Source organism: Cucurbita moschata, unplaced genomic scaffold, assembly GCF_002738365.1.
Source record: "Cucurbita moschata cultivar Rifu unplaced genomic scaffold, Cmos_1.0 Cmo_Scf00022, whole genome shotgun sequence".
NCBI classification, from domain to species: domain Eukaryota; kingdom Viridiplantae; phylum Streptophyta; class Magnoliopsida; order Cucurbitales; family Cucurbitaceae; genus Cucurbita; species Cucurbita moschata.
The window spans coordinates 1,477,321-1,502,072 of record NW_019268538.1 but is presented as its reverse complement, the minus strand read 5'-3'; the positions used below and the strand labels follow the sequence as shown (position 1 = coordinate 1,502,072).

General features: G+C 36.1%; 3 protein-coding genes, 2 long non-coding RNA genes and 1 pseudogene across 6 annotated transcripts; 4 read left to right on the top strand and 2 right to left on the bottom strand.

Moving 5' to 3' along the window:
• The first annotated feature begins 1,172 nt into the window (after positions 1-1,172).
• On the top strand, positions 1,173-3,414 carry LOC111459348. Its single transcript, XR_002713275.1, has 3 exons — positions 1,173-1,487; positions 1,640-1,667; positions 3,199-3,414. It is a non-coding gene; the product is annotated as an uncharacterized LOC111459348 (long non-coding RNA).
• A 344-nt stretch (positions 3,415-3,758) lies between these two features.
• LOC111459346 lies at positions 3,759-4,496 on the top strand. Its single transcript, XR_002713274.1, has 2 exons — positions 3,759-4,105; positions 4,148-4,496. It is a non-coding gene; the product is annotated as an uncharacterized LOC111459346 (long non-coding RNA).
• Positions 4,497-5,825: 1,329 nt separating this feature from the next.
• Positions 5,826-11,128, top strand: LOC111459762. Of its 2 annotated transcripts, XM_023102798.1 has the most exons (3): positions 5,826-5,964; positions 7,254-9,550; positions 9,692-11,128. In XM_023102798.1, the coding sequence occupies exons 2-3, from the start codon at positions 7,382-7,384 to the stop codon at positions 9,707-9,709; spliced, it is 2,187 nt and encodes a 728-aa protein (XP_022958566.1). In that variant the 5' UTR covers positions 5,826-5,964; positions 7,254-7,381; the 3' UTR covers positions 9,710-11,128. The 2 variants fall into 2 exon arrangements, with proteins under 2 accessions (XP_022958566.1, XP_022958565.1); XM_023102797.1 differs by having other exon boundaries at positions 7,254-11,128.
• A 2,285-nt stretch (positions 11,129-13,413) lies between these two features.
• LOC111459818 (abscisic acid receptor PYL8-like) lies at positions 13,414-16,073 on the top strand. Its single transcript, XM_023102895.1, has 3 exons — positions 13,414-13,950; positions 14,527-14,742; positions 15,422-16,073. The coding sequence occupies exons 1-3, from the start codon at positions 13,795-13,797 to the stop codon at positions 15,638-15,640; spliced, it is 591 nt and encodes a 196-aa protein (XP_022958663.1). The 5' UTR covers positions 13,414-13,794; the 3' UTR covers positions 15,641-16,073.
• Positions 16,074-17,089: 1,016 nt separating this feature from the next.
• Positions 17,090-21,824, bottom strand: LOC111459817 (ATP-dependent zinc metalloprotease FTSH 11, chloroplastic/mitochondrial-like). Its single transcript, XM_023102894.1, has 17 exons — positions 21,138-21,824; positions 20,902-21,055; positions 20,725-20,817; positions 20,552-20,637; positions 20,339-20,462; positions 19,994-20,113; positions 19,504-19,554; positions 19,278-19,339; positions 19,141-19,198; positions 18,907-19,032; positions 18,748-18,828; positions 18,421-18,550; positions 18,187-18,335; positions 17,839-18,120; positions 17,576-17,665; positions 17,443-17,496; positions 17,090-17,335 (listed from the first exon to the last, which is right to left on the bottom strand). Exons 1-17 carry the CDS (start codon positions 21,749-21,751, stop codon positions 17,195-17,197), a joined length of 2,415 nt encoding a protein of 804 aa, XP_022958662.1. The 5' UTR covers positions 21,752-21,824; the 3' UTR covers positions 17,090-17,194.
• Positions 21,825-22,926: 1,102 nt separating this feature from the next.
• The window catches only part of LOC111459537, a 10,191-nt pseudogene continuing 8,365 nt past the window's right edge, over positions 22,927-24,752 (bottom strand).

Here is a 24,752-nt window from a genome sequence, read left to right as displayed (position 1 = left end):
TGAATTATTTAAATTTTTTTTTTTTTTGTCGGATCAATCCAACTAACTCGAAAAATAGAGTTATAACTCAACCCAGTCCTCTTTACAACACCATTATGAGGATTAATAATATGTGATGTTTGTAACTAACATTAATAATGCATTATGTCGTCTAATAATATTTAGATTCGACTAAAGTCTAAGAAATTAAAAAATTATATAATAATAAATTGAAAAAGCGTTTCTTTTTCTTTTCTTTTTTTTTTTGTAATGTTTTTTAAAAATTTCCTTTAATTTTTTAAAGATTTTTTGGAGTTTATTTATTAACAAATTTTAACATTACTAAAATATATATCATAACATTTTTTTTAATTACTGGGTCATTAAACCTTTTTAAATTATAGAGTTAGTTTAATTGGTTCAAAATAATTAATTATATCCTCTAGTTAAAAAAAAATTGTTAATAAATAATTGATACGTCATTTTAATTATTGTATTTATTGACATATATGTACACGTCACACTTGAAAAAATGAAATTTATTAAATTGACCGATTATATTTTGTTGATAAATAATTTAGTTTTATGTGTCACAACAATTTAGTTAATATTTATATGGAGGCACATGTATTTAAATATATTAATGAAATAATTATGATTGTTAATTAATGAATAAGAAGTAAGTCAAAATTAAGATATTTGACATTAGTATAAATTAATTGGAACTTTGAATTGGTTGGATGGGTGGCGGTTTAAATCTAACTAAATCTAACCCAACTCAATTCTGTATTTTTGAGTTGGGTTGGGTTAAATTGTCCAATTGTTTTTTTTCTTTTAAATATTGCAAAAAATACATATTACGACAATAACTAAATTTTCATTAAAAATAAATGTCAACCATTCATAAGTCAGATGTATTACTAACCTCGGTTATAAATGTCCATTATTGTTAATTTTTGTAATAATCGAGTGGGTTGGGTTGTAACTCTAATTTTGGGTTAGTCGAGCTTGGTTGGATTCTTGAGTTAGGTCAACACTCTTATTTAAATTTTTTAATGGTTAAGGACTAATTAAAAAAAACATATATAAAATTTTATGGATATGTATATATATAATTCAGTTAATATTTTCTGGCGTCACACAAGTATTGGAGTATAAAAGAACAATGGTTTCCAAAAGAAGAGCCAATGAAATGCTTTCGAGTAATCACGCCATTAGTATATACACAAGCAACCTCCATTGGACGCATGTTCAGCCAATCCCTTCCAGCGCCATGGTATTTTCTTGGTTTATTGCCTTACGATCGAAAATATTCTTCATCTCTTCCACAATTTCAATGAATTCAGCCGTTTCTGGAGGTGTTTTGAGTGGAACGAGAAGGTAAATTGGATTGGATGTTCTTGTGATGAGTGTTAAAATTTATGCGAGTTTTCTCCTATCTCGTTAATCAACTTTCACTCGTCTTGAAGAACAAAATTGGCGATTTCGGCATTTCATAGCTTTGATCGGTGCGTTGTTCTAATTGGTTATCTTCCTTCTGATTTAATTAGGGCTTCGAAGACAATATACTGCTGTAGTTCAATTATTTCTATTTGCAGTTAGAATGTTTAGATTATGAACAAGTTTTCTTCCATATCAAGGTATGTTTTTCCTATGTCAGGCCATTGTAGAAGGATTGCAGGAAAATGGTAAGTTGTGACTGGAAAAGTGGAGTAGAGCGTCTTACATTTTCTCTGTGCTGTAGTTTTCCCCACTAGACTAAATAATTCGTGGCAATATTCTTCCGTGAACATTTCTTTTTTTGATTTAACTTGGACATCCATTTTCTTTCTGATTTCAACTCATCTTGTCTGCCTATTGGAAACATGGACTTTTGTTTGGATTTGAAATAAACTGCTCATTCTCTTTGGACTGGAAAGGTTACTTTTAGAACAAATGAAGATTCATTGGGCTATTATGACGATAACTCAACTGAAAATAACTTGAAGTTTTTCTATTGAATTATGGTCCTCTTTAGGCTTTCTCTTTCGGACTTCCCTAAAAGTTTTTAAAACGTGTCTACTAGGGAGAGTTTTATGCACCCTTTATAAAGAATGTTCCGTTCTCCTCCTTAACCGATGTGGATCTCACAGTCCACCTGGCACTCGTTCCCTTTTCCAATCGATGTGGGACCCCCAACCCACCTCTCTTCGGGGCCCAACGTCCTTGCAAGCACACCGCCTCATGTCCACCCTCTTTGTGGCTCAGCCTCCTCGCTTGCACATCGCCCGGTGTCTAGCTCGAATACCATTTGTAACGGCCCAAGCTCACCACTAGCAGATATTGTCCTTTAAAATGCACCTACTAGGAAGAGGTTTCCACACCCTTATAAAGAATGTTTTGTTGTCCTCTCCAACGAACGTGGGATTTTACAAAGGTCATCGGATCTAATTACACAAGACTATTGGTTCTCTTGTTTGTTTATTCTGAAATGGAAACTCCTCCATGATTTGCTTCGTCTCTTAGCATTATTCGCATTTCTGGTCACCATGTTTTTTACTACTTGATGTCGTAGTTGTAATTTTAACCTACGAGCTTTGTCATTTTATGAATATTGGAAAAGGCATCTGGATACATCAACTAAGAGAACTAAAAGTTTCTTGGCCTGTTCTTGGGGAATCAAAAAAGGAAACAAAAATGGTCCTTTTATATGTATCTGTGACAGTCATCACCCCCTTGTCATAGCAGTTGGCAATAAGCCTCCATTCTTCAAAAAATTGCTTAGCTGCTTACCTTGGTGATATGTAAAGGATCAATATATGGCAAAAAGAAAGTGCATTGCACAAAAGTTCGAAGTGGGGGATCTCAATCGGCTCTCACCTTCAGTTGTTCCTTACCTCTACCTTACAGACAAGGGCCTTCAACTACGGCAATCACTTCAAACCTTCCACTTAAAGTCACATGCCTTAGATTTTTATCTATCTCAATCTGTCTTCTTCTACTTTGTCTTCTATGCTCAACAGGATTACATTGCAAAAAAAGGTATGATACTACATTATTTTTGTGAATGGCTTCATTGGCTGTTAGTGCTATACAGCGTTGTATTTGTGACTTTAGTTGTAGACTGCAAATTGATAATTGTAATACTTGTTGTCTACTGCACATTGAACTGCCTATGTGATTGATGACCGTGGGATCTTGTGCAACTTACATTTCTTCACAACATGTTGAATTAATTAGATGTACATTAAGAGGGTGTTCGGGTTACAGGGTGGTTTTGTTCGGCGTACGATGGAGAGGTAAGCCTATATATGATATGTTGGCCTATTTATCATATATTATAAATTTGTTAATCTTACAGGCTATATATACTCGGGAGTCAGGTATCGACTATTCACTAATTTTTGCACTTCACCACTCTGGTCGTCTCTAATCCGTGAGCCAAGTACTAGATGTATGCATGGTTAAAAATTACGGATCTCCGCAATGGTATGATATTGTTCACTTTGAGCATAAGCTCTCATGGCTTTGCTTTGGGCTTCCCCAAAAGGCCTCATACCAATGGAGACCTATTCCTTTATTTATAAACCTATGATCTTCCATTAAATTAACCAACGTGGGACTCACTCCCAATAGTCCTCAACAATCCTCCCCTCGAACAAGTACACTATAAGCCTCCCTTGAGGCTTATGGAACTCTTGAATAGCCTCCCCTTAATCGAGGTTCACAATTCTTTGTTCGATATTTAAGGATTCTATTGACATGGCTAAGTTTAGGACATGACTCTGATATTATGTTAGGAATCACGGATCTTCACAATGGTATGATATTGTCCACTTTGAGCATAAGCTTTCATGGCTTTGCTTTGGGCTTCACCAAAATGCCTCATACTATTGGAGATCTATTCCTTTACATATAAATCCACGATCTTCCACTAAATTAACTTAGGTGAGACTCACTCCCAATAATCTTCGACATGCATTAGACAGACGTACACGTTATACATTTTGCCTTTTGTATGTCTAGCACACTGTATATCCACGTGAAAGCACTTCATCTCTCTCTTAGTGACCCACGAGAAAACAAATGAAGTGCATTTTGTGCCTGATGTTCGGAAAGCTATGTAAAAACAAGCATATATGTGAAGGTTCTTTTCTTTCTGTCCAAAAACTCATTGAATTACATGAAGTATTATTTGGCTGCAGTTTTCTGTGAACTAACCAAAGGACTGTGCTGTGACAGCCAAAATCAAGTTGCCTGAGGAAGCTGCTTGGAAAGCAAACACGTACACCATGGATCCAATTATTCATTCTCATCAGCTCCATTTTTTAAAAGGATAATACAGCTTTCATTTGAAAGCTTATATTTATTTATTGCATCTGCAATGATGTGAAGAGTCAAATCTTTTGATCTCTTGGTCGAAGCTATATGTATAAACTAGTTGAACTATGTTCAGGTCGACAAAACTTACATGGTTGTTTGAACAATACTTATACACGGCTTAGTAGGAGCTTCGGTCTATGTTCTTCGTTGCTCTATACAATATAATAGAAAAGGAAATAGAATGACTTTGAAGCTTTTGTAGTTCTAGAATTTGATCATTTTATAGTTTAATTTAGTTGTTGAGATAAGTTTCCAGTTGAAATTGAACCATCATGTTTATTCATTTCCTTTCCTTTTACCTTTCTAAATATGGTTTGAAATTTATAAAGATTAATGTCTCTCAACCAAACAATCACGTGCTTCGTTTAATGCGCCAAATTCAACCATAAATGTGGTTGAATTCAAACCTGTTTTTTTTTGGTACTTTTCTTAATGATACAAACATGTGCCTTAAATGTAGTGAAAACCAATTAAAAAAAATTCCCTTTGCTTGGTTATTATTGTGCTATGAACTATTCATATGTTCTTGAGAGTCGGGCCGTCTTAAGAAACCATCTTTTCACCTTTTTAGTCAGATGTGCAATAATATAGATTCATTTTCAGTTCAATCCATCAGGTGAGTTGAAGATTCGAACTTTCAGTCTGTAGATGAGACTTATAATAGTCTAATGGATCGAGTTATACTCAGATTAGCTACCTACTCATTAGTTACTTTATTTCGAAGGTCAGTTACTTTTGTCTGGTATATCATTACTTATAAACCTACTATTAATCATTGAAAAATCAATTTAATGTTTGATTTTGCATTTCTACATTATTTCTCGTACCATAAAAATAGTTTTCAATAATGAAAAACACGTTCTTTTAGTAATTTAAATAGCATAAAAAATGATTTCAACCATTTCAATGTTATCCTCCAAACGAATTCTAAAATTTATCTAAAAAAAACATTCGAGATAAAAAAATTATTAAATTTTAAGATAATTTTCTTGTATTATTTTTATTTCGATAATTTAAAAAAATCTAAATTGTAAAACTTCATCACATAAAATGAGGTTTTTTTCTTTATATTATAAATATTAATGACATTCATATTTTAAACTTAAAAATTAAAAAGGAAAATAATAAAATAAATATATAAGAAACAAAAGGAAAGTATTAAACTTACAACATTTGGCATAATAATTATCAGTAACAAATATAAAAACAAATAAAATTTGTAAATTCAAATTTGATTAATAAATGTTCCCTTACCATTTTTCCTCCCAATTTTTATTTGGAAGAAAAATACATCATAAATAATTAACTATATTTAGCATATTACAAACCTTATACTAGAGTTAAAATCTAACTCTAGTTAAGGAAGTTTTTTTTTTTGTTCTCCCATAAAAAAATAATAATAAAAAAAAAAAGAGGAGAGAGAAAAAGTTAAATATTAACCAAATCCATAATTCTTAATTTTTTGTCTCCCCCAAAAATTCAGTTTTTTTTTTTTTTGGGGGCATTTGGAAAATCTCTCAGGCTCTCAGGGGGTTTTGACAAATGGGTCACTGTACATGGCGATGGTCTTCTCAGATTCAAATCACTTCAAACTCGGAACCCTCCTATTTTTTTTCGTATTAGGTAATTCTTTCTACCATATTCTAATTTTTATGATTCCGATTCAGTTTCCTTTCTGTTTACATCTGTTCCCCCTAAGTTTCGGTTGTTCTAGGGTTTCTTTTTCACTACTGGATTGCTTCAATTCAAATGCTCTTACCAAAATTTGACCGTTAACTTTGAGCTCTAATCCCTTGGTCTTGGATCATTCCTTAGTTGCTAGTTGTTCCGATTCGTTGTTTTTCTTAACTGTCGGTTACTGTTCACTGGCTTTCAAGTTCGGAATCGTTTTAATTTCGTAGCTGAATTTGCGATGGGGTTTTTAGGAGAATGTGGGTTTAAATTTGTGAAATATATCGTTAATTCAGCTTCTGGAACTGTCGATACAATGTGCGGTGGCTCGATCGGTCATTTCTCTGTGAAGAGTTCTTTGGCGTATGAGAATAATAAGACCCTGAAAGGAAAATGATCTTATGTGAATATTTTTATAAGTTTATCCGTATGCGTACAGGCTCTGATTTTGGGTGCGTGTATGTAAATTGTAATAGACAGTCTGATAAGCCAATACAAACAATGTTTTACGGGTTGCAATTTACTCTTCTTTCGACCTTGGAAGTTTTGAGGTTAAAGATTAAGAAATTGAATATATGACATAAAGGAAATGCTTCAAACATCCCAAGGACTTGCGAAAAATTGCGCCAATTGAAATTGTTGAAAGAGGATTTGGATAGGTTGCCTGAAATAGAAGCTAAGAGATCTGCCACGTTGTATGTCTCTTCCCAGTTTCTACAGCGTTTTTAAATATCCCTAGGTTCCTATTTGACCACGTTGTATGCCTGCAAATTATTTGCTCATTTGAGTTTTCAGCTGTGCACGGAAGAAAATATTATTATTAAAAACACATAAATAATCTATTCTAACGTTTCAGGCTAAAGGGACACTGAACAAAACATGCTTCACAGTCTATTTGTTAGCTCTAGAAATACGTCGTATTGAGTTGAATGAGTGAATTATCTTTTTTCGTAATAAGATGATGTCCGTGCCTACTATATGCATTGGGGAGTAAAGAAATTAAGGCAATTTATGATGAATAAGAAGATGTATTATAGACTTTGCATTAAATCTGAGTTGGATTTTGTTCAGTTTGTGCTTTATGATTAATATTGATATACATATTAATGCATGAATGTAATCAATCTATCTCTAAGTTTCTTAGGCAATTCCCTTTCCTCAACCTAACTCTCCATAAAAGATCCATTGTACTGCTTACACTTGCAGATGTCCGTATAACTTATTATTTGATTTTGTATCAGGTACTTTAACATCTAAAGTACTGCTGATTTAGAGCAGAAGTTTCTTGAGCTGTAGAACCTGATATTATTGGTTGAACTGAAGTTTTATAAATAGGCGTGGTTCTTAATATTCAGATTTTTAGGTTATTATGGAGTGCAACAAAGATGAGGCAGTTAGAGCGAAAGAAATTGCTGAGAGAAAATTTACCGAGAGAAATTATTCCGCTGCAAAGAAGTTTGTTTTGAAGGCTCAAAATTTGTACCCGGGGCTTGATGGTCTCTCTCAACTGATGACAACTCTCGAAGTGTATATCTCTGCAGAGAATAAGATAAATGGGGAAGCGGATTGGTATGGAATACTTGGTGTGAACCACTCGACTGACGATGAGACTATTAGGAAACAATATAGAAAATTGGCTCTTGTCCTCCATCCTGATAAAAACAAGTCACTTGGTGCAGAGGGTGCGTTTAAATTGGTTTCAGAGGCCTGGAGTTTGTTATCTGACAAGACAAAGAGATTGGCTTATAATCAGAAGAGGGATTTGAAAGGTAGTCGACAGAAAACTTCTACCCACACTCAAAATACTTCTGTGCCGCCAAGTGCAAATGGCTTTCAAAATTTTCATAATGTTGCTTCAAATGCAAGGAACGTTCAAAGTAAAGTCCAGGTAGGGGCTACCTCATTTCAGCCTTCCCATAAGAAACCAGATACTTTTTGGACTCTTTGCAATCGATGCAAGACTCATTACGAGTACCTTGGGATCTATCTAAATCACACCCTCCTTTGCCCTAATTGTCATGAAGCTTTTTTGGCCGTAGAGAAGGCTCCACCCCCAAATGTATTCAAGTCTCCTAGTTGGTCTTCTCAGCAGCAGCTTCAAAATTCTAGACAGCATCCTGTTAGTGGCAACGTCTATGGTACTGGTAGAAATCCTAAAAATCCTGACACTGGGCATTCTGTGGGCCTTAATTCAGTTGATAATGCGAACTTTCAGTGGGGCCCTTCCTCCCGGACAGCTGGTGTTGGTAGTACTTTTTCTTCAGCTTCCGCTCAATCTGCAAATTTGGTTCAACAAGCAATTGAGAAAGGGAAAAGAGATCGCGATGAGACACAGCCATCAACTGAAGTGGAGAGGAGTCACTTTCCTTATTCAAAAAAGAAAAAAACTGATGGAATTAACAGCTATGGGGTCCACATGGCAAACCAAATAGCCAGAGGAGATGGATCAGCTGGTGTTCGTTTACCTGAATTAAATAAGAATTATCCTGATACTCAGAAGTTTTATGGTCTTTATGGTGCATTTAACAGGACAAATAGCCACAGAGAGTTGTCAATCTTTGAAACTCGGAACATGCAAATGGACAAGGCTCGAGCTGAAATTAGTAAGAAACTTAAAGAATGGAGCTCATTGGCTGAAAAATCAACTTTGAATAAACAGTCCAAGAAGCAAAAGAATGTGGTGAATGATGAAACTCCTGATATAAAAGTTAATGGTAAATTTTCTGCAAGTAGTAAAGGATGGCATGAGAGGAAGCCTCAGTCAGGCTCTTTAGCTGGTAAAAGTACAGGTAGTGAGAAAAATCCTATCTCAATCATTGTTCCAGATTCTGATTTTCATAATTTTGACTTGGACCGAGCTGAAAGCTCATTTGGGGATGATCAAGTCTGGGCTTGTTATGATGATGATGATGGAATGCCTCGTTTCTATGCTCGAATTCACAAGGTGATTTCCCGAAAACCATTCAGAATGCGCATCAGTTGGCTCAACTCAAGAAGCAACGCTGAGATTGGCCCTATGGACTGGGTAGGTTCGGGGTTCACAAAAACCTGTGGGGATTTCAGAATTGGGAGACATGAGTGCACAAGATCATTGAACTCCTTCTCACATAAAGTTTGCTGGATGAAAGGTTTACGAGGGGTGATTCGGATATTTCCTCAGAAGGGTGAAGTCTGGGCTCTTTACAGAGACTGGTCTGCAGATTGGAATAAAGATACTAAAGAAGAAACAATACACCAATACGATATGGTAGAAGTGCTTGATGATTTTAATGAAGAACAAGGCGTGTCTGTTGCTCCTCTTGTTAAGGTTGTTGGTTTCAGGACTGTGTTTCGTAAACACATGGATCTGAAAGAAGTGAGGAAGATCCCTAGAGAAGAGATGTTCCGCTTCTCCCATCAGGTCCCCAATTACTTGCTTACGGGAGAAGAAGCTCCGAATGCTCTGAGGGGTTATAGGGAATTGGATCCAGCAGCAACTCCTTTGGAGCTCCTCCAGATTGATACAGAATCTCATCAGGCAACAACAGAGGACACTGAGGTAAAAACTGAAGAAGAGATATCGCATATTAGCCAGGAAACTGTAGTTAATGAGGTGGAAGACACTTTGGAAGCTAGGAAGGTAGATTTAGTAACTCAGGAAGATGAACAAACTAAGATGCCTGGCGATGTTGTCTTCCAGGGTAGCTCAGGAAGCTGATATGGCAGATGATGCCAACAAAAGTAAATCAACTAAATGTGGAGATTGATCGAGGTATACCCAATAGGTGCATTTTTTGAATTCCGTCTGACCAAAATTGTAGAGAATTTCTTGATTTTGTTTGGACTGGATCCATAGTTGCTCCGATTGTTTATTGGTTTTGGCTATGTACTTGAGACAGTTAAATCTCTCAAGTTATCGAGAAATTCATCGATGATGACCATCACAATTGGGACAAAAATGAGATCCAACTTTTCTCTACTTACTGAAATTTTTTAGGGTCTGGTTATTTGTGGCTCCTTAGCACTTAATTAACTCAGACCCTGTTCTTAAAGGCTTCATTTAAGGACCGCGTTTATACTTATGGTTCATATTCCTCTCTCTTGTAAGGATCCTTGGAAATGTGTTTGTTCTCTCTTCCTTATTGAAGTCTCTTTTAGGTCAATAATCAACATGAAGGATGAGAGCTCCGGCAGTCTATTTCGGTTTTTGTTAGTTAATTTCCTTTCCCTTTTTTCCTCGCTGGAATTTATAGAAAATGGGTGATTTAGAAGTAAAAGCACAGGATTAGCTTTGAACCTATACGTATGTATGAAAAGTTTAGAGAACTTTCTTATTGACTCGGCCATCCGCCTTGTGTTAACTATCATACCTTGAAGATCATAATTTTATTGGGCATGTTTAATGATTGTCATAAGCAATATATACATAATGTTTCTTACACATGTAAAAGTCATTTTATATGCGAATTTATTGATGCATAATTGTACATACAAATATGTGCATGGTATGACCATGAATAGACACCATTCATACATGTGATACATATAATATACACATACATGCACACATGCGTCCTGTCTGTGTACATCTAGACGTGGGTGGCAAATTTATGTGTCTTGCAGGTATTTTTTCAACTCAATTGGCTTCTTGGTGTACGTACGGAGGGGAAGAAAGAACATCTTTAAGGATAGCCAACAGGCAACCTTCAGAATAAACTATCTTCAACTTATAGAAGTGGAGGAATTTCATAATGGTTCTGTGGCAAAATATCTTAATCTTTGTGACTGCATGTGTTGTACTGCCAATCTTTCTTTATATTAGTTAAATACCAAAATCTTCGTTTTTGTTTTGCAAATTATGACACGTAACTAGTCTTTGTTGGGCACTTTACACCAGTAATCACATGGATGAAGATTTGCAGAGCTTATAATAATTGGTACTGATATCAGTAGTTTATAGCTGATTGGTGCTGTGAATTGGAGAATTGATACTCATCTTTGTGCGTTCTAGTGATTGTCCAATTAGTCACAGGCATGAGAATCATAGTATGCAATGATATTTTTTGTCTCGACATTTTCTTTAGAATTGTAGAGACAAATAGCCAATTTAAATTCAGTTTTACAGATTTCTTTTGAGCGAATCAACACTCTCTTAGCTTGTAATACCAAATATTGGCCACTGTGAGCATACCATTTTCTTTTCTTTTTTCTATAGTGGCTTATTTCCATCTGTCTCTTAATTCTATATGATATTCAGCTCAGATCTTTATGCATTTGTTGTTTTATGTGGTGGTTCTGTGGGAGCTCTTTCTTGCACCATATGATATGCAATTATTCATTTAGGATGCTTTTCTTCTTCATTTTTGTTCATAAACACTGTTCAAATCAGCTGTTGTAATTTTCTGAGCGTCTTAGAACAGAACAAAGCCTGATCATTTGCATTTATATCTTTAAGAATGTTGTTCCTCTTCAGTTTTTTATGTTCTCTCTCTCTCTCTCTCTCTCTCTCTCTCTCTATATATATATATATATATTGCATATTACTTTTTTTGATACTTGTCACAGTGGGAGTTGCTGCACTAACCCCTCTGGAAATTGGAGATTGACAGGTGTCTGGCATGAGGAATTTGAGTACAATAATGTAAGGGTTTGCTTTTTGTTTATTTTTCTTAGTGAAAAATGCTTCATCTGATGCTTTTGGTTGGTGAAGAAGAGTGAGAGGATATAGGCAACCTCCCCTGGGGAACCATTCCTGCAGTTCATTGGTAGCATTCATCTGGCCACCCCTCTCCTCTGCATAAAGAAACAAAGTGAGTAGTTTTTTTTATTGTTTTCTTTCAGCTGTCCTTTTGAATTTTATATTCGTTCTCTCAAACCCACTTTGATAATTTTGTCCCATTTTCATTGGTTGTCGACCCACTTCAAAGTTTAAAGGGAATTTGTTGATTTTGGATTTTTTTTTTTAACATCTACTTAGATACTCATGAACATGATTTAAGGTTTTGACATTTATTTGGAAACCCTTCTGTTCTAAAATTTCAAAAGATTATGAGGTTCTTGATTATTAAAAGCTTTTCATTTGATTTTTATGTCTATTAGATCTTCGTTGTTAACCTCGAGTATTCATTCTATATGTTATATATGTATTATTTCAAGATTAAGAGGTGAATCCCAATTTGAGCATAAGTCAACTGATTAGGACATATAAATAGTTAAAAGTTTAAACTTTTACGTATGTATCTACGTTATTATAGTTTCATTAATTTTTTATTTTAAAGTGAATTGGATCATTATTTAGAATCTTTGAAAGGAGAATCTTTCTAGCATGATCCTAATTCCATTCCTTATGTGATCCATTCAACACAAATCTTGCATTAAAGATGCAAGTTATTGGTTCAAGCATATTCTATAAAAAATGATATGCATTTTGAATAGGCAACCAAGTGAGGACAGGAAAAAAAAGTGGTGTTGTGTATATTAATTGGTTGATATAGATATTTGTTTATAAAATAAATTGTCTTAGATTATAGTCTCGTTTCTGGTTTTTGTCCAAATAAATAATTCCATAATTCCACTAAGGAATTGTGGTATTGATAGAGGAAAGGATTGAGATTTGATGCTAACTTGTTTGAACGGTGACTTCAAACTTCTTTGACTATTTGACTCCCGAGCATACATAAAAATCAAGGCTCACAACATGAGATATTAACCCGAATGAATGTCAAAGAGAATATGAAGCCCGTGATTTGTTGAAGCTAAAGAAAATAGAGGAAATATTCATTCACTTTTCATTCGAATTCTAAACAAGATTAAAATCCATAACATCTTCGAGCCATCCCTTATCCTTGTTTTTTTTTAATTAATTAATTAATTAATTTTTTATATGTTCATTGGTTCATATCACTTTCATTGGTTCATATCACTTCTCCTTCTCCAATCGTTCTGAAACCGACATTGACATTGATTCTTCTTCTTTTTTCCCTTCTTCTCTGCATCGGTGCCACATTGGTGACAACACCGCCACGAACACCGTCCCTAGTGTTTATTGCAATTAAAAAGTTGTAAGAAAATTGATTTTAAATAAATAAAATATAGGCAGATAAATATCTAGCTCAACGAAAATATCAGCTGGCTGCAACTGTATTAAAACGGCGCCGTTAAGGTGACGGTTTCAAATACAAATAACTGCCGACAGGAAAACATTGGATTTTTTGTTTTTCTTTTTCAGTTAAAAAAATTCAACTTTCTATTTTTACCCAACTGTTGAAGATAACGACGAGAAAAGTCAATAACAAAAGGAGTGGCATAAGAAGTAATTACACGAAAAATCAGGGGTATTCTTGGGATATGAAATTTGTTGTCATTAACCAGAAATTATTAATGTATTAAAACAAGAAACAATAGTTAATTTAATTAATAATTAATTAAGAGAGAAAATTTATATGAAGCGGAGAAGAGGAGACGAAAGAAGAGCAAGAAAAAAGCTGAGGTGAAGTTCGATCGGTCGTCTATGGCGGTGATTCTCCGGTGGCCGTTTTCCCACTGAACTGAATCTCTGTTGCGTTTCAGGCGGAGATTTTCTGTTTACTGAGACTCATATGCCGGCGATTGGATCTTCTGGTTTCTGGTGACTGAGCGGGGAGTTGGATAGTATAGTTTATGTGATGATTTGACCTTTACAGAAAGTCAGTTGAATTTTGCGATTTTTTTATTTTCTAACTAACGAGGAGGGAGGAGAGAACTTGGTTGATTTAGTGGTGGAGTTCGATTTTGTTGTGTGGAGAAGGAGAATCAGTAGCGAAAATGAACGGTAGTAGCACGAATGTGAATGGGAATCGGAACGGAGGAGGATTCAGTAACGCGGAATGGGAGCTCATTCGGAGGTACCACAGGAACGAGGCTGCTGAGAATCAGTGCACCTCTCAGCTTGTTAAGCATATTAAAGCTCCTGTTCATCTTGTAAATCATCTTCTCTCTCTCTGTCCATTTTAAATTTCTGTTGATAACGATGGATTTGATCATTTTTTGGTTTTATGTGCGTAACAGTGCTATCTAAATGCGTTGTACTTCTCAACACTAATGATCTTGAGGCTATGATTCATGATAATGGATATTTTATTTTATTGGCTTAACTGATTCTGCTGGTTTCTGCATTCTTCTATGTTTATATGGAAATATGAATGTCCATGCATTATATCTCAATCACTATCTCGATTCCGTACGTTTATGAGTTTGGTTCTTTTCATAAATTTTGGAGTTTGGTTCCTCCAGGTAATGTTTTCAAAAGAAAGTGAAAGGTGAGTCTTACAGTACCAAATTCAAGGAAGTGTAAAGACATTGTACCTCTAGGAACTAGCACGGTTTCTTTATGTTTTCCCCTTTTTCTAATATATATCTGAGATCATATGGGGATAAAGGTGCAAGTTTGCAATAAGAATTATGGGGATATTGGTATATTATCGTAATTTGAGTTATTGGATTCTTGCCTTCATTTTGTACTGTATTATTTTCTAAACTGGAATGTCTCCTGTTCAGGTATGGTCTCTGGTAAGGAGGTTTGATCAACCACAAAGATACAAACCCTTTGTTCGCAGATGTGTTGTAAAGGGAAACCTTGAGATAGGGACTCTCAGGGAAGTTGATGTGAAATCGGGGCTTCCTGCCACAACAAGTACAGAGAGATTGGAACTCCTTGATGATGATAAACACATCCTTAGCATGAGGATTGTTGGCGGAGATCACAGACTCAAGGTACAGGACAATGTATTTTTAGCCTACCATTTTATTTGAGATATCACTGGTCCTGATATTGGCTGAACATATGCTTTTTCTTTTTCAAGGTGAAAATAAATGTCTTATGTGTTCTCAAACAAAGTAGGCAGGAGAATATTTTTTTAGTGTTCAAATTTTTTTAACCATTTTTATACTGATATTTATCCTTGAAAGTTGGAATCCTCAATTGATCTAAAGATTCTTACTCTAGTTCAAAGAATTGAGATTTCAAATATGTTAAAAAATCAAAAGGAGGAATTGTTTTAGCCATGATTTTGTTTCAATGTGCTTACGGTTGTCACTTCTGTCCACTGATAATGCATGGAATATTTTATTATACCATGTAATTTCAACTATTTGCATTAGTGGCATGTGCTTTGGAATAAACAATAATGAGTTTCTCATGATTAGTAGCATGTGACTGTCTAATTAAGGATTTAACATGAATCCAAGCTCTATCATGGCACTATTTTTGTGATTGGTGAACTAAACTGGAAATTCTGCTTAGGATGGGCACTATAGTAGCTATTAATGACTTAATTGTTCTCACTTTCATGCTTGGGGATACCTCGCTAGAGACATCATTTCTCTTCCGCCATTTTTGAATGACTGTGACTTAATCAGGAATAAATATAAATTCTCCGTAACATTCTTTCAGAATTACTCTTCAATCATTTCCCTGCATCCAGAAATCATTGATGGAAGACCTGGGACTTCGGTAATTGAATCATTTGTGGTGGATGTTCCTGAAGGAAACACAAAGGATGAGACTTGCTACTTTGTGGAAGCCTTCATCAAATGTAATCTCAAGTCACTTGCTGATGTTTCAGAGCGGCTAGCAGTGCATGATCGCACTGAGCCTCTGGAAAGGATTTAAGAAATGGGAGTGGTAACTAGCAATGCATGCGAGGGGTTGCCTCGAATGAAGCCTCCTAGGCTCTTATTTCTTTGAAGGCTTTGGAGATGGACTGGCATAGGGTATATGGTACCCAAATTAGCATCATTTTGTATCGGTTGATATGATCTTTCTTTTTATTTCAGTTCTGCAAGTCTTATCTAGTACCTGGAGCATAAAGGGTCTTGTAAGGTTTGAGAAACTCTTTGAAGAATTAAATTATTTAGAGACAGAGAGAGAGAGGGAAGTCTAGATTCCTTCAAGTTCCAGGGTTTTGTCCATGGTGGTCTATGCATATTTATGTATATAACTTTGGTAGCAATGAATGGTTTCTGTATATTGGCTTCTGCTCTGTTTCAGTTTTACAAACTACAAATACTATGCTTAGTTGAGGTAATGTAAAGCTACTTCTTAATGGCGTTCTGTGTTTTAGGTTTCTCTGAGGTCATCATCACAGGGTACCTCTGGTTATTTGACAGCAAAAAGCTCCATCTGAGCTGACACACATGCATTGCTGACTCTTCTTACTACCCTCCTATCGACTATCTGTCAATGTCCTCATCTTCCCAGAGAAGGGCATGTAATAATGTCAGTTTTTTAGCATTTTTGTGTTGCTTGAACTGTATATACAGATATTCGATTATGGTGGTCAGCAGCGTTTGCTTATGGTGGTGATCAGTGTCAGAAACTCATGCATACTGTTGATGGTAATGAAAATATCTTGGTTTTCCAAATGCTAGAATTAATTATCGGATGAGAATGAGACATCCAAACTTCCTTTGGACGGGAGTGGGATAAATTGCTGCACTTTGGATTTATGCAAAATATCACCCAATGGATGCACAGTGCAAAGTAGAAAATTATATGGGTCCAAGGTGCATCTCATGATCTCTCTCTCTCTGACTAAACCCAATTCAATTCTATTCATGCAGGTGCAGCAATCTGGATTCTTTGACATCACTGATGCCTTCTCTCTCCATTACAACTGAGAAGAGAGATGCTTTGACGCTCATCTCCACACTGCAAACTGTGAGTACATAATCTCTCTCTCTCTCTCTCTCTCTAGCTGGCAGTCCTGTGGCTGAACATAAGAACAAATGAGAAATAAATGCTTTGAGACACACGATAATGGAAAGACTAATAAAAGAAACGAGTTTAGAATAGCGAAAAGAATGAATCTTTTGTTTTATTAGAGATCTGACGGTTAAATCGATATGTAAGAACAGTTTTAATACATGTACTGTCAAAAAATTACATGTACTGTCAAAAAATTACATGTACTGTCAAAAAAAATGTCACAGATATTACAATAACATGGACGCAATATGAATACTCTACTGAAAAAAAAATTTGTAAAGGGACTCGTGGTTGTGCCCATGATTTGATCTGCTAGCTTGAATGTTGTGAAGAAGATGTTAAGGTCCAACATTTGCTTTCTATAACCCACCATTATGCATTGACCTCTTCTTTCTTGGTTGTTTCAGTTACTTTACAGAGATGATATGGCACAATGAACTGCTGAAACGTCAGAGAACTTCAATCCGACATAAAATCCTCTTCTTCTTCTAATTCTACTTGTTCGTTTCTGTAAGAAAGTAGAATCCTCTTTATTTCTTCTGCACTGAGAGTCTCATGTTCTAAAAGTGCACTTGACAGTGCATGTAACGCATTCTCGTGCTGTGAAACAAAAGTGCCAAACGTTAGAATCGAACTTGTGATGCTTAACATATTGGTTAGCAGTCGAGATTGTGAATAAAATTTAGTCCAGGATATACATACTGAACCTTTTTTAAGAGGGCTGTCACACGGTCATATGCATCTTTTAGGAGACTAACGACCTGCACACCAAGTTATATAAAATTTAGGGTTAGGAAGGAATTAGTTTGGCCAGATTATTCAAAGGGACCAAAAACATACTTCTACATCAATACATGACTGCAGTTCTGCGCTCGGACGTTCTCTGATATGAACAGGCCCAATCGATTCACTCATCCCACAAACCGCCACCTTCATTGGTAATCAAAACAACATTGAGGATGAGAAAGCAATATCCATCAAGAATTAGTGAGAAAGAAATCAAGCAAAACTAGGGTGCTGCTGGTAGAACACAGAGAATGGTTGACCATCAAAACCGATATCGACAAAATGGAATAATTTAGAAGCCCAATTTAGTGAAGTACCATATATTGGGCAAGCTCCGTAGCTTTGTGAAGATCACTACTTGCTCGAGTGGTGATATGGTCATGCCCAAATATGATCTCTTCTGCAACTCTTCCCCCCATACTGACGTCGAGTCGTGCTAATAGTTGCTTTCTGCTAACAGATGTATCGTCATTTGGAGGAAGTTGTGTGACCATTCCTAGAGAAGATCCACGAGGCATAATCGTTGCTTTATAAATCGGATGTGCACCATCGGTGTTAAATGCAACAATTGCATGACCACTCTCATGGTATGCAGTGAGCTACAATGAAAGGTACATCATCAGGCATACATACAATATTTCAGAAGTTGAAATATCAATTAATACCATCTTTGACTCTTCTGGTATAAACATTGTTTTCCTCTCAGTACCCATAACTATTCGATCTTTTGCAAACTCCAACTGCTCATTGTTTAACTTCTCTGCACCTTCAACAGCAGCTTTAATGGCTGCAATATTTACCATATTTGCAAGATCTGACAAGAAAACAAATGTCGGTTGCTAGGGAAAAAGATCTCTCTCATTTTATGTCAGTTAAGTTACACACATCTGAAAACTTACCTGCCCCGTTAAATCCCGACGTGCCACGAGCAATTGCTTTAACATCTACACTATCATCCAAAGGTGTGTCTTGTAAATAGAGCTCTAGAATCTCTTGGCGACCACGTACATCAGGGTCCCGGACAACGATCTACAGATGGATGTCAGTTAGCTTTGAAGTAGTCAAGGAGACTAACCATAGAACAGTATGGAAAACAATTATAATGGATTAAATCCAAATATTGGCTTAAGGACTGGATATGGCTCATTCAAATCCTACTATTAGTGAACAAAATGACAGTCATCCATATTCGTACTACAACTTCCCTAAGAAAAATAGGAACTTACATGCCTGTCAAATCTACCAGGCCTCACCAAAGCTGGATCAAGAATATCTGGCGAGTTTGTAGCGGCCATCAATATGATACCCTGCAGAGATACAAAACTAAATCATACTCCAAGCCATCCTTTTGTATAAGAAAGCTCACAGTTCCTTTTGATAAGTACCTCATTCTGCTCAAAGCCATCCATTTCAACAAGCAGTTGATGCAATGTCTTCTTCGTTTGGCCTTCCCACTGTTTTCGGGTCGACCCAATAGCATCTATTTCGTCGATAAAAATAATGCAAGGAGCCTGTGGACAAGATAAATAATCAAACTTGGGTGCTTTCACATGGTCTAAATTTGTTCTAAGCTTGGATGCTTCAAGCAAGGTGATTAAGTTATCCAAAGACAAACAAACCTTTTTCTTGGCTACTTGAAATAATGATTTCACACGTCGAGCACCAATACCAACAAACCTACCAATTGAAAACGATAACGTTAAAATTTGTTAATCATTACACGATAACGTTAACATATACAATAAAGGAGGCTTACAATTCTTCAAACTCAAATCCTGGTTTGTAGAAAAATGGTACTCCAGCTTCACCAGCAATAGCCTTGAGAACATCAATTATATAATGAATTACCAATCAGCTGTCAGCCAAAGTAATAAACATATCGTCCAACATAGATTAACAAATGAAAGCCAACAAAGCCTAGATGATTGCAGTTCTAATAAAGAAAATAATCTCTTTTATAGTAAAACTGAGGGAAGTTTTACCTTAGCAAGTAAAGTTTTCCCAGTTCCTGGATCTCCTGTTAAAAGAATTCCCTGTAAATAAAAATTTTAGATAGGTACCATATGAAAATAAATAAAGGAAGAAGAAAACAGAAAAACTTCTTGTGAAGGAATTCTGGAGACAGAAAGAGATTCGTTTTTACTATTCTTGTTATAAGAAATGGGAGGAAACCCTACTCAACCAATGGCTAAGTAAGGGTAGAGAGAATGAACATTGGCCTTTATCCATCCATGAATCCATGAATTGGAAAGAATAATCGATGGTCCTCTCATATGGAGGAAGGACCTTCCCTCACTGATGACAAGCAAAGGTTTCTAAGTTCTTTATACCCTTTGGAGTTATTTCCTTCTCTTTCTCTTAGCTGAAATAAGTCCTCGTGAAGATTAAACAACATTAACTAATTACAATGAAGAACTTCCAGATAAGATAACTACAAAATGCAAATCAAGTCCGAAAGTGACAAACACAAACCTTTGGCAACTTTCCCCCAAGACGGGTAAACTTGGAAGGGTTCTTCAAATACTCCACTACTTCTTCCAGCTCTCGCTTCGCATCATCACAACCTTTAACATCCTTAAATGTCTTGACATTCTACAGGGATAATTTTATCAAGGAATAAGAACAAAAGCATTTTGCATGAAACAAATAACTAATTCACCCTAACTCACTCCTAGACTAATCCAATACCCTGTATTTCTGCCCAAGCTTTTTCCCCGTAAATGTCTAAGTCCAAGCCATTATTCGAAAACTTCTAGAACTAAAATGAATAAAAACATTATTTCTTTCTCGATAAAATGGGCCGTTATTATTATATACCTTCTCTGGCGTATATTCTTTTGTGAACTCGTTTAGAGCATATAGAGAACTTGGATCAATGCCTAAGGTTCCTATGCCCCCAAAACTCCCTATGTATTTTTGAAGTGCGGTTGCACCCATAAACCTGCAAGAGGATTCTCATTTGATATCATTGACAACGGAAAGAACACACTAGTCCAACAGTGATAGAGATCATGACGTAAAGGTTAATACCATACTAATCCAACAGCAACAGTGAAAATTATAGTGGATATCAGATCTTGTAGGATCCGAGACTTGTAGGCTACTTTAGGATTAACCTTCAGAAGAATTTCTCATAATATTAAATGGTAAGGAAAGGGGAAGTCCAAGAAATTCCTTATCATGACTAATGATATGATACTTACCAATACTACATGCAATGGTTTTTTATCAGAAATGCCAGGATTCACAAAAGGCTCATCCACATTGCCCGAATCTCGCTGCTTCAACTCTTGTAGCTATGCATTATCAATTAATACGTGTGTTCATACAAATTTGAGATCGTGCCAATAAAAGAAAAGAGAAATTGGGCTCGAAGATACCAATGTAGAAAGAGTAGACGGCCTTCCAACATCAGAATCTGGAAGATAGTCAGCAATTTCATCGGTGAGCACAAGAGCTCGAAGATACTCCACTACTCCTTTACTATCTACCGCATGATCCCTTTGCTCAAAACGCCTAATAACAGACTCGGGACTGGAAATGAAAATTGAAGAAGTTTCAGAACTTAATCTTGCAATAATCTTGCAATCAAGAAAATCAAGTTTCAGAACTTAACCTCTTCTTATTCAATTCCACTAAAAGAGCACTCTGCTTCGCCGCATCCTTCGGATTCGCATCGGCCTCAGCAGTTAACCTCTTCAACCGCTTCTCCTGCCGCCAAAACGTCCACCAACAACACCAATCCATCACAATTTCAATCACCTTCTGAAACTTCATTCTCGTTGCAGCCCACAATCCCATCAAGAACACCGCAAACGGCAGATTTCTCCACTTGCCCTCTTTCTCAGACTGAATTCCACTCTCGCTGCCCTCCGTCCTGCTCCCATCAAAATCCGCACCCTGATCGCCAAACCCACCAGCATTCAAATCTTGAGGACCAGAACCTATATTACCATCGGGAGAAGAAACCGATTCTGAATTGAAATTGCCATAGTCGGGGTGCAATGTACACGGAAGGGAAGAAGAAGAAGAAGAACGATGCCCAAGTCGAAACCTAGAATCCGAAAATGAGTTGCAAGAAATGGAGCGGCAAGGAAGAAGCAAAGAGGAGTGAACCCTCTGCCTTGAAGGAGAAGAAGAAGCAGAAGAAAGAAGGGGAAGAGGAGGGGAAAGCAGAGGCGAAGGAGAAAGTGAATGATTGAAGAACAAAGAAGCTTGAAGATTGAACATTGCGATGGAAACTCTGATATTCCAGAGTGGGTAATGGAAGTTGAGAGGCCACAGAGATCGTGAATGTGGGGGAAAATAGAGGGCCTTCTCTTATATAAACTCTTCTTGGCGCCGATTTTTTGAACGCGGACTTTGTGAAATTGACTTCTGGGTTAAATTAAAATAAATAAATAAATATAATGAGTGACTAAAAGACATATTTAGCCTTTTTGTTTGATTAAATTACAATTTCGTCTCTACATCTTTATATTAGCTCTATGAGTTATATATATTATTAAATTTTTTTTGTCTTATTCAATAAATTATACTTATTTCTAAACTTTGTATTCATTATTCAAATAAAAAGTTCTAAAATCCATTTGTTCAAATTTAAAATAATAATTTTAATATTAGTTCTTACCCTCTCTACTAATCCAATCAATCTTTTATATTTTATGACTCATCAATGGTTAACACTAACTTCGATTTTAATGTTTTTAAAAAAATAAAAACAATAAGTTGAACTTAAAATTAAACTGTGAGTTTCAACTAGCTCAACAAGGGTCGGCTAGCTCGACTATGAGGTCAATTCCAAGGGCTTAACATAGCCTTGAGACAGACCCTTTGAGTCACCTCTATCATGAGGCATGCCCTAAGAAGTTTAGCTCGATCGACAAAGGGAGTCCGGGTTTGAAGCCTTGTACGCCTGTTACAAAGGCAGTCTAGTTTGTAACCCAACCGTTACTCCTCTCATCTAGGGCGAGTAACCTACTACTCAAGAATCTTGAAAGAATGAGAGGAAGACTACTACTACCATCTACAAATTTACCTTCCATCTGAATTTCAATGTCAACAAAAACCTTATACAACGGGCATTACTTTCACAATGAGTCAAATCCATAGTTTTGTACACAGCTGAAAGGTGATCAACACCAAACGAAATTATCTAGAACCCCAATACAATTTTTTATCAACAAGTTTTTAGATTTATATAAAATGTCCCCCAATACAATTTTTTATCAGTATGGAGGCAATGGCAAACAGCAACCAGGCTTCTCATGAACTATGATGATCTTGGACAAATACAGCCACGTTTGATATATGTACATTGTATAAGCATCGAATGAGTTTAGGATATGGTGGAAGGGGAGAAGTATCGTAATCATAGAGCAATAACGAGAATGAGACAAAGGAAGAGACTACTAAAACAGTAATCAAGTATCTGAAGACAATTGATGATAATAACCAAGTTTTGTAAGTCACTTGGCTTCAAAGAAAGGTGATTGGTTTTTAACTCAAGGATCTTACATTCATTCAAATCCCTTAAAATAAAAGGAAAATGAACAAAACTGACCTAATTGGTTCCCAACAGTGAGAGTTCATGTAACCGTCCAATTTAATGCACATATTCATCAGACAAATTGCATGCTCTAGTATTTTTTGAGAAGCTTAGTTGGTTTTCTTGAATGGACAATCAACTATTAAACAGAAGAAAATATGTGCTATTGCCTGTGATCGGGGCGATAGGGCGGTGGTGGTGTCTGGTGTAAACCACTGGGGCTTGACATCATACCTGGGCCCATCTGAGGCGGCATTGTCCCTGATGGCATGTAACCAGGATTGTGCATGGGCATGGAGTAGGGCGCAGCAGGACTGCTCGACCCCCACCCTGAAGAAGGCTGAGCCTGCACCCCAGGCTGCTCTGCAGAAGGACCATACTGGTTTCCGTTGTATTGATGGCTGGAAGGACCCATCATTTGAACTGGCTGCTGCCCTGGTTGAGAATTCACCATGGGAGTATTGGGAATTGTATAGTCTCGACTTCGGTCATTATTCACCTACAATGATCACATCAAACTCGACATTTAGGAGCATTCATCTTAAAAATAATCCGATTGCATCAGAAGCGATAGAGAAAAGAATCAATGCCCACATTCTTTTACTTCTGAGAAGCAGAACTCAATTTGAAGAAAAAAAAGTCATCGTCCTCTGTAAAGAGTAATTTAGATTCTAATTACTCTTGAACAAATCGCCATAAGAGTGACGTTTTTATTACCTTGATGCTCAAATCAGTGTGGCGTGAATATGAGATGTGAAGCTTGCAAAACCCTCCATCATAAATACAGTGTCCCTCCAGGGCTTCCTTGGCAACTACTGCAGTCTGAACGTCTGTTCATGCGTGGCATGTTATTAATTACTATGCTACATACTCCAATTGAAATAATATTCATGTGTAGATTGAAGTTGAACCATATTAAATACGTTGCTGTGTCCATCTTCTTACTTTTACTCGTATTGCACTTCGAAGTGACACTTCGCACTATCTAAGCTTCTAGTTCAGTAAGGATAATTTAATTTGTTCGATGATTTGAAATTAAATAAACCCTTTTTTAACTTATAAAGCATATGGTTGCTATCATGTTATAAACTGTACATAAGCTTTTAACCATTTCTTTAAACAAGAGGTTGCTAATTTACATTTAAACCCAACAGTGAGATTAGTGTCAACACGATTCAGCTAAAAGTAGCTACCTGGATATTGAATCAAGGCCTGCACTCCCCCATTCTTATCAAACATGGCAATCTTTTGAACAGGTCCAAACGCAGAAAAAACCTGCCAATAAAAAGAAAAATGGTTAGCATAAAAAATAGTTGGCAAAGAATTATAAGATATACATTCGTAGTCATTATATCTATATATGCTTCTAGAGTCCAGAAACAAAATCACAATAAAATTGGCATATCATGCAATACCATGTGCAAAACCTCCAAGGTGACTGCATATTGCATATTCTCAATGGAGGCAAGAAGAACATTACTCTCTGGTTCAAGCTTCTTTCCATCCAAACCCACGGTGAACTGCAAAGGTGACTGACGAAGAATTCAATCAAAGGATGGATTTAGAAAATAATATAAGAAACAAGATGATAAGAAGAAGTGCCAAGATTTTTTTAAAATGCCAGCACTTACGTGAAAAGCACATCAATTGAAGCTTTTATCTTCATTTTTTTTTTTTTTTTTT

What these genes read in the sequence shown, in the direction of transcription:
- LOC111459762 (XM_023102797.1), top strand. Translation starts at nt 7,382, where the DNA reads ATGGAGTGCAACAAAGATGAGGCAGTTAGAGCGAAAGAAATTGCTGAG.
- LOC111459818 (XM_023102895.1), top strand. Translation starts at nt 13,795, where the DNA reads ATGAACGGTAGTAGCACGAATGTGAATGGGAATCGGAACGGAGGAGGA. An exon ending in TTAAAGCTCCTGTTCATCTT is followed by an intron (nt 13,951 to 14,526) that starts GTAAATCATCTT and finishes TCTCCTGTTCAG; the next exon opens with GTATGGTCTCTGGTAAGGAG. An exon ending in GCGGAGATCACAGACTCAAG is followed by an intron (nt 14,743 to 15,421) that starts GTACAGGACAAT and finishes ACATTCTTTCAG; the next exon opens with AATTACTCTTCAATCATTTC.
- LOC111459817 (XM_023102894.1), bottom strand. Translation starts at nt 21,751, where the DNA reads ATGTTCAATCTTCAAGCTTCTTTGTTCTTCAATCATTCACTTTCTCCT. An exon ending in AACCATTGCATGTAGTATTG is followed by an intron (nt 20,638 to 20,724) that starts GTAAGTATCATA and finishes ATTCTTCTGAAG; the next exon opens with GTTAATCCTAAAGTAGCCTA. An exon ending in AGTCATGTATTGATGTAGAA is followed by an intron (nt 17,497 to 17,575) that starts GTATGTTTTTGG and finishes CTTGGTGTGCAG; the next exon opens with GTCGTTAGTCTCCTAAAAGA.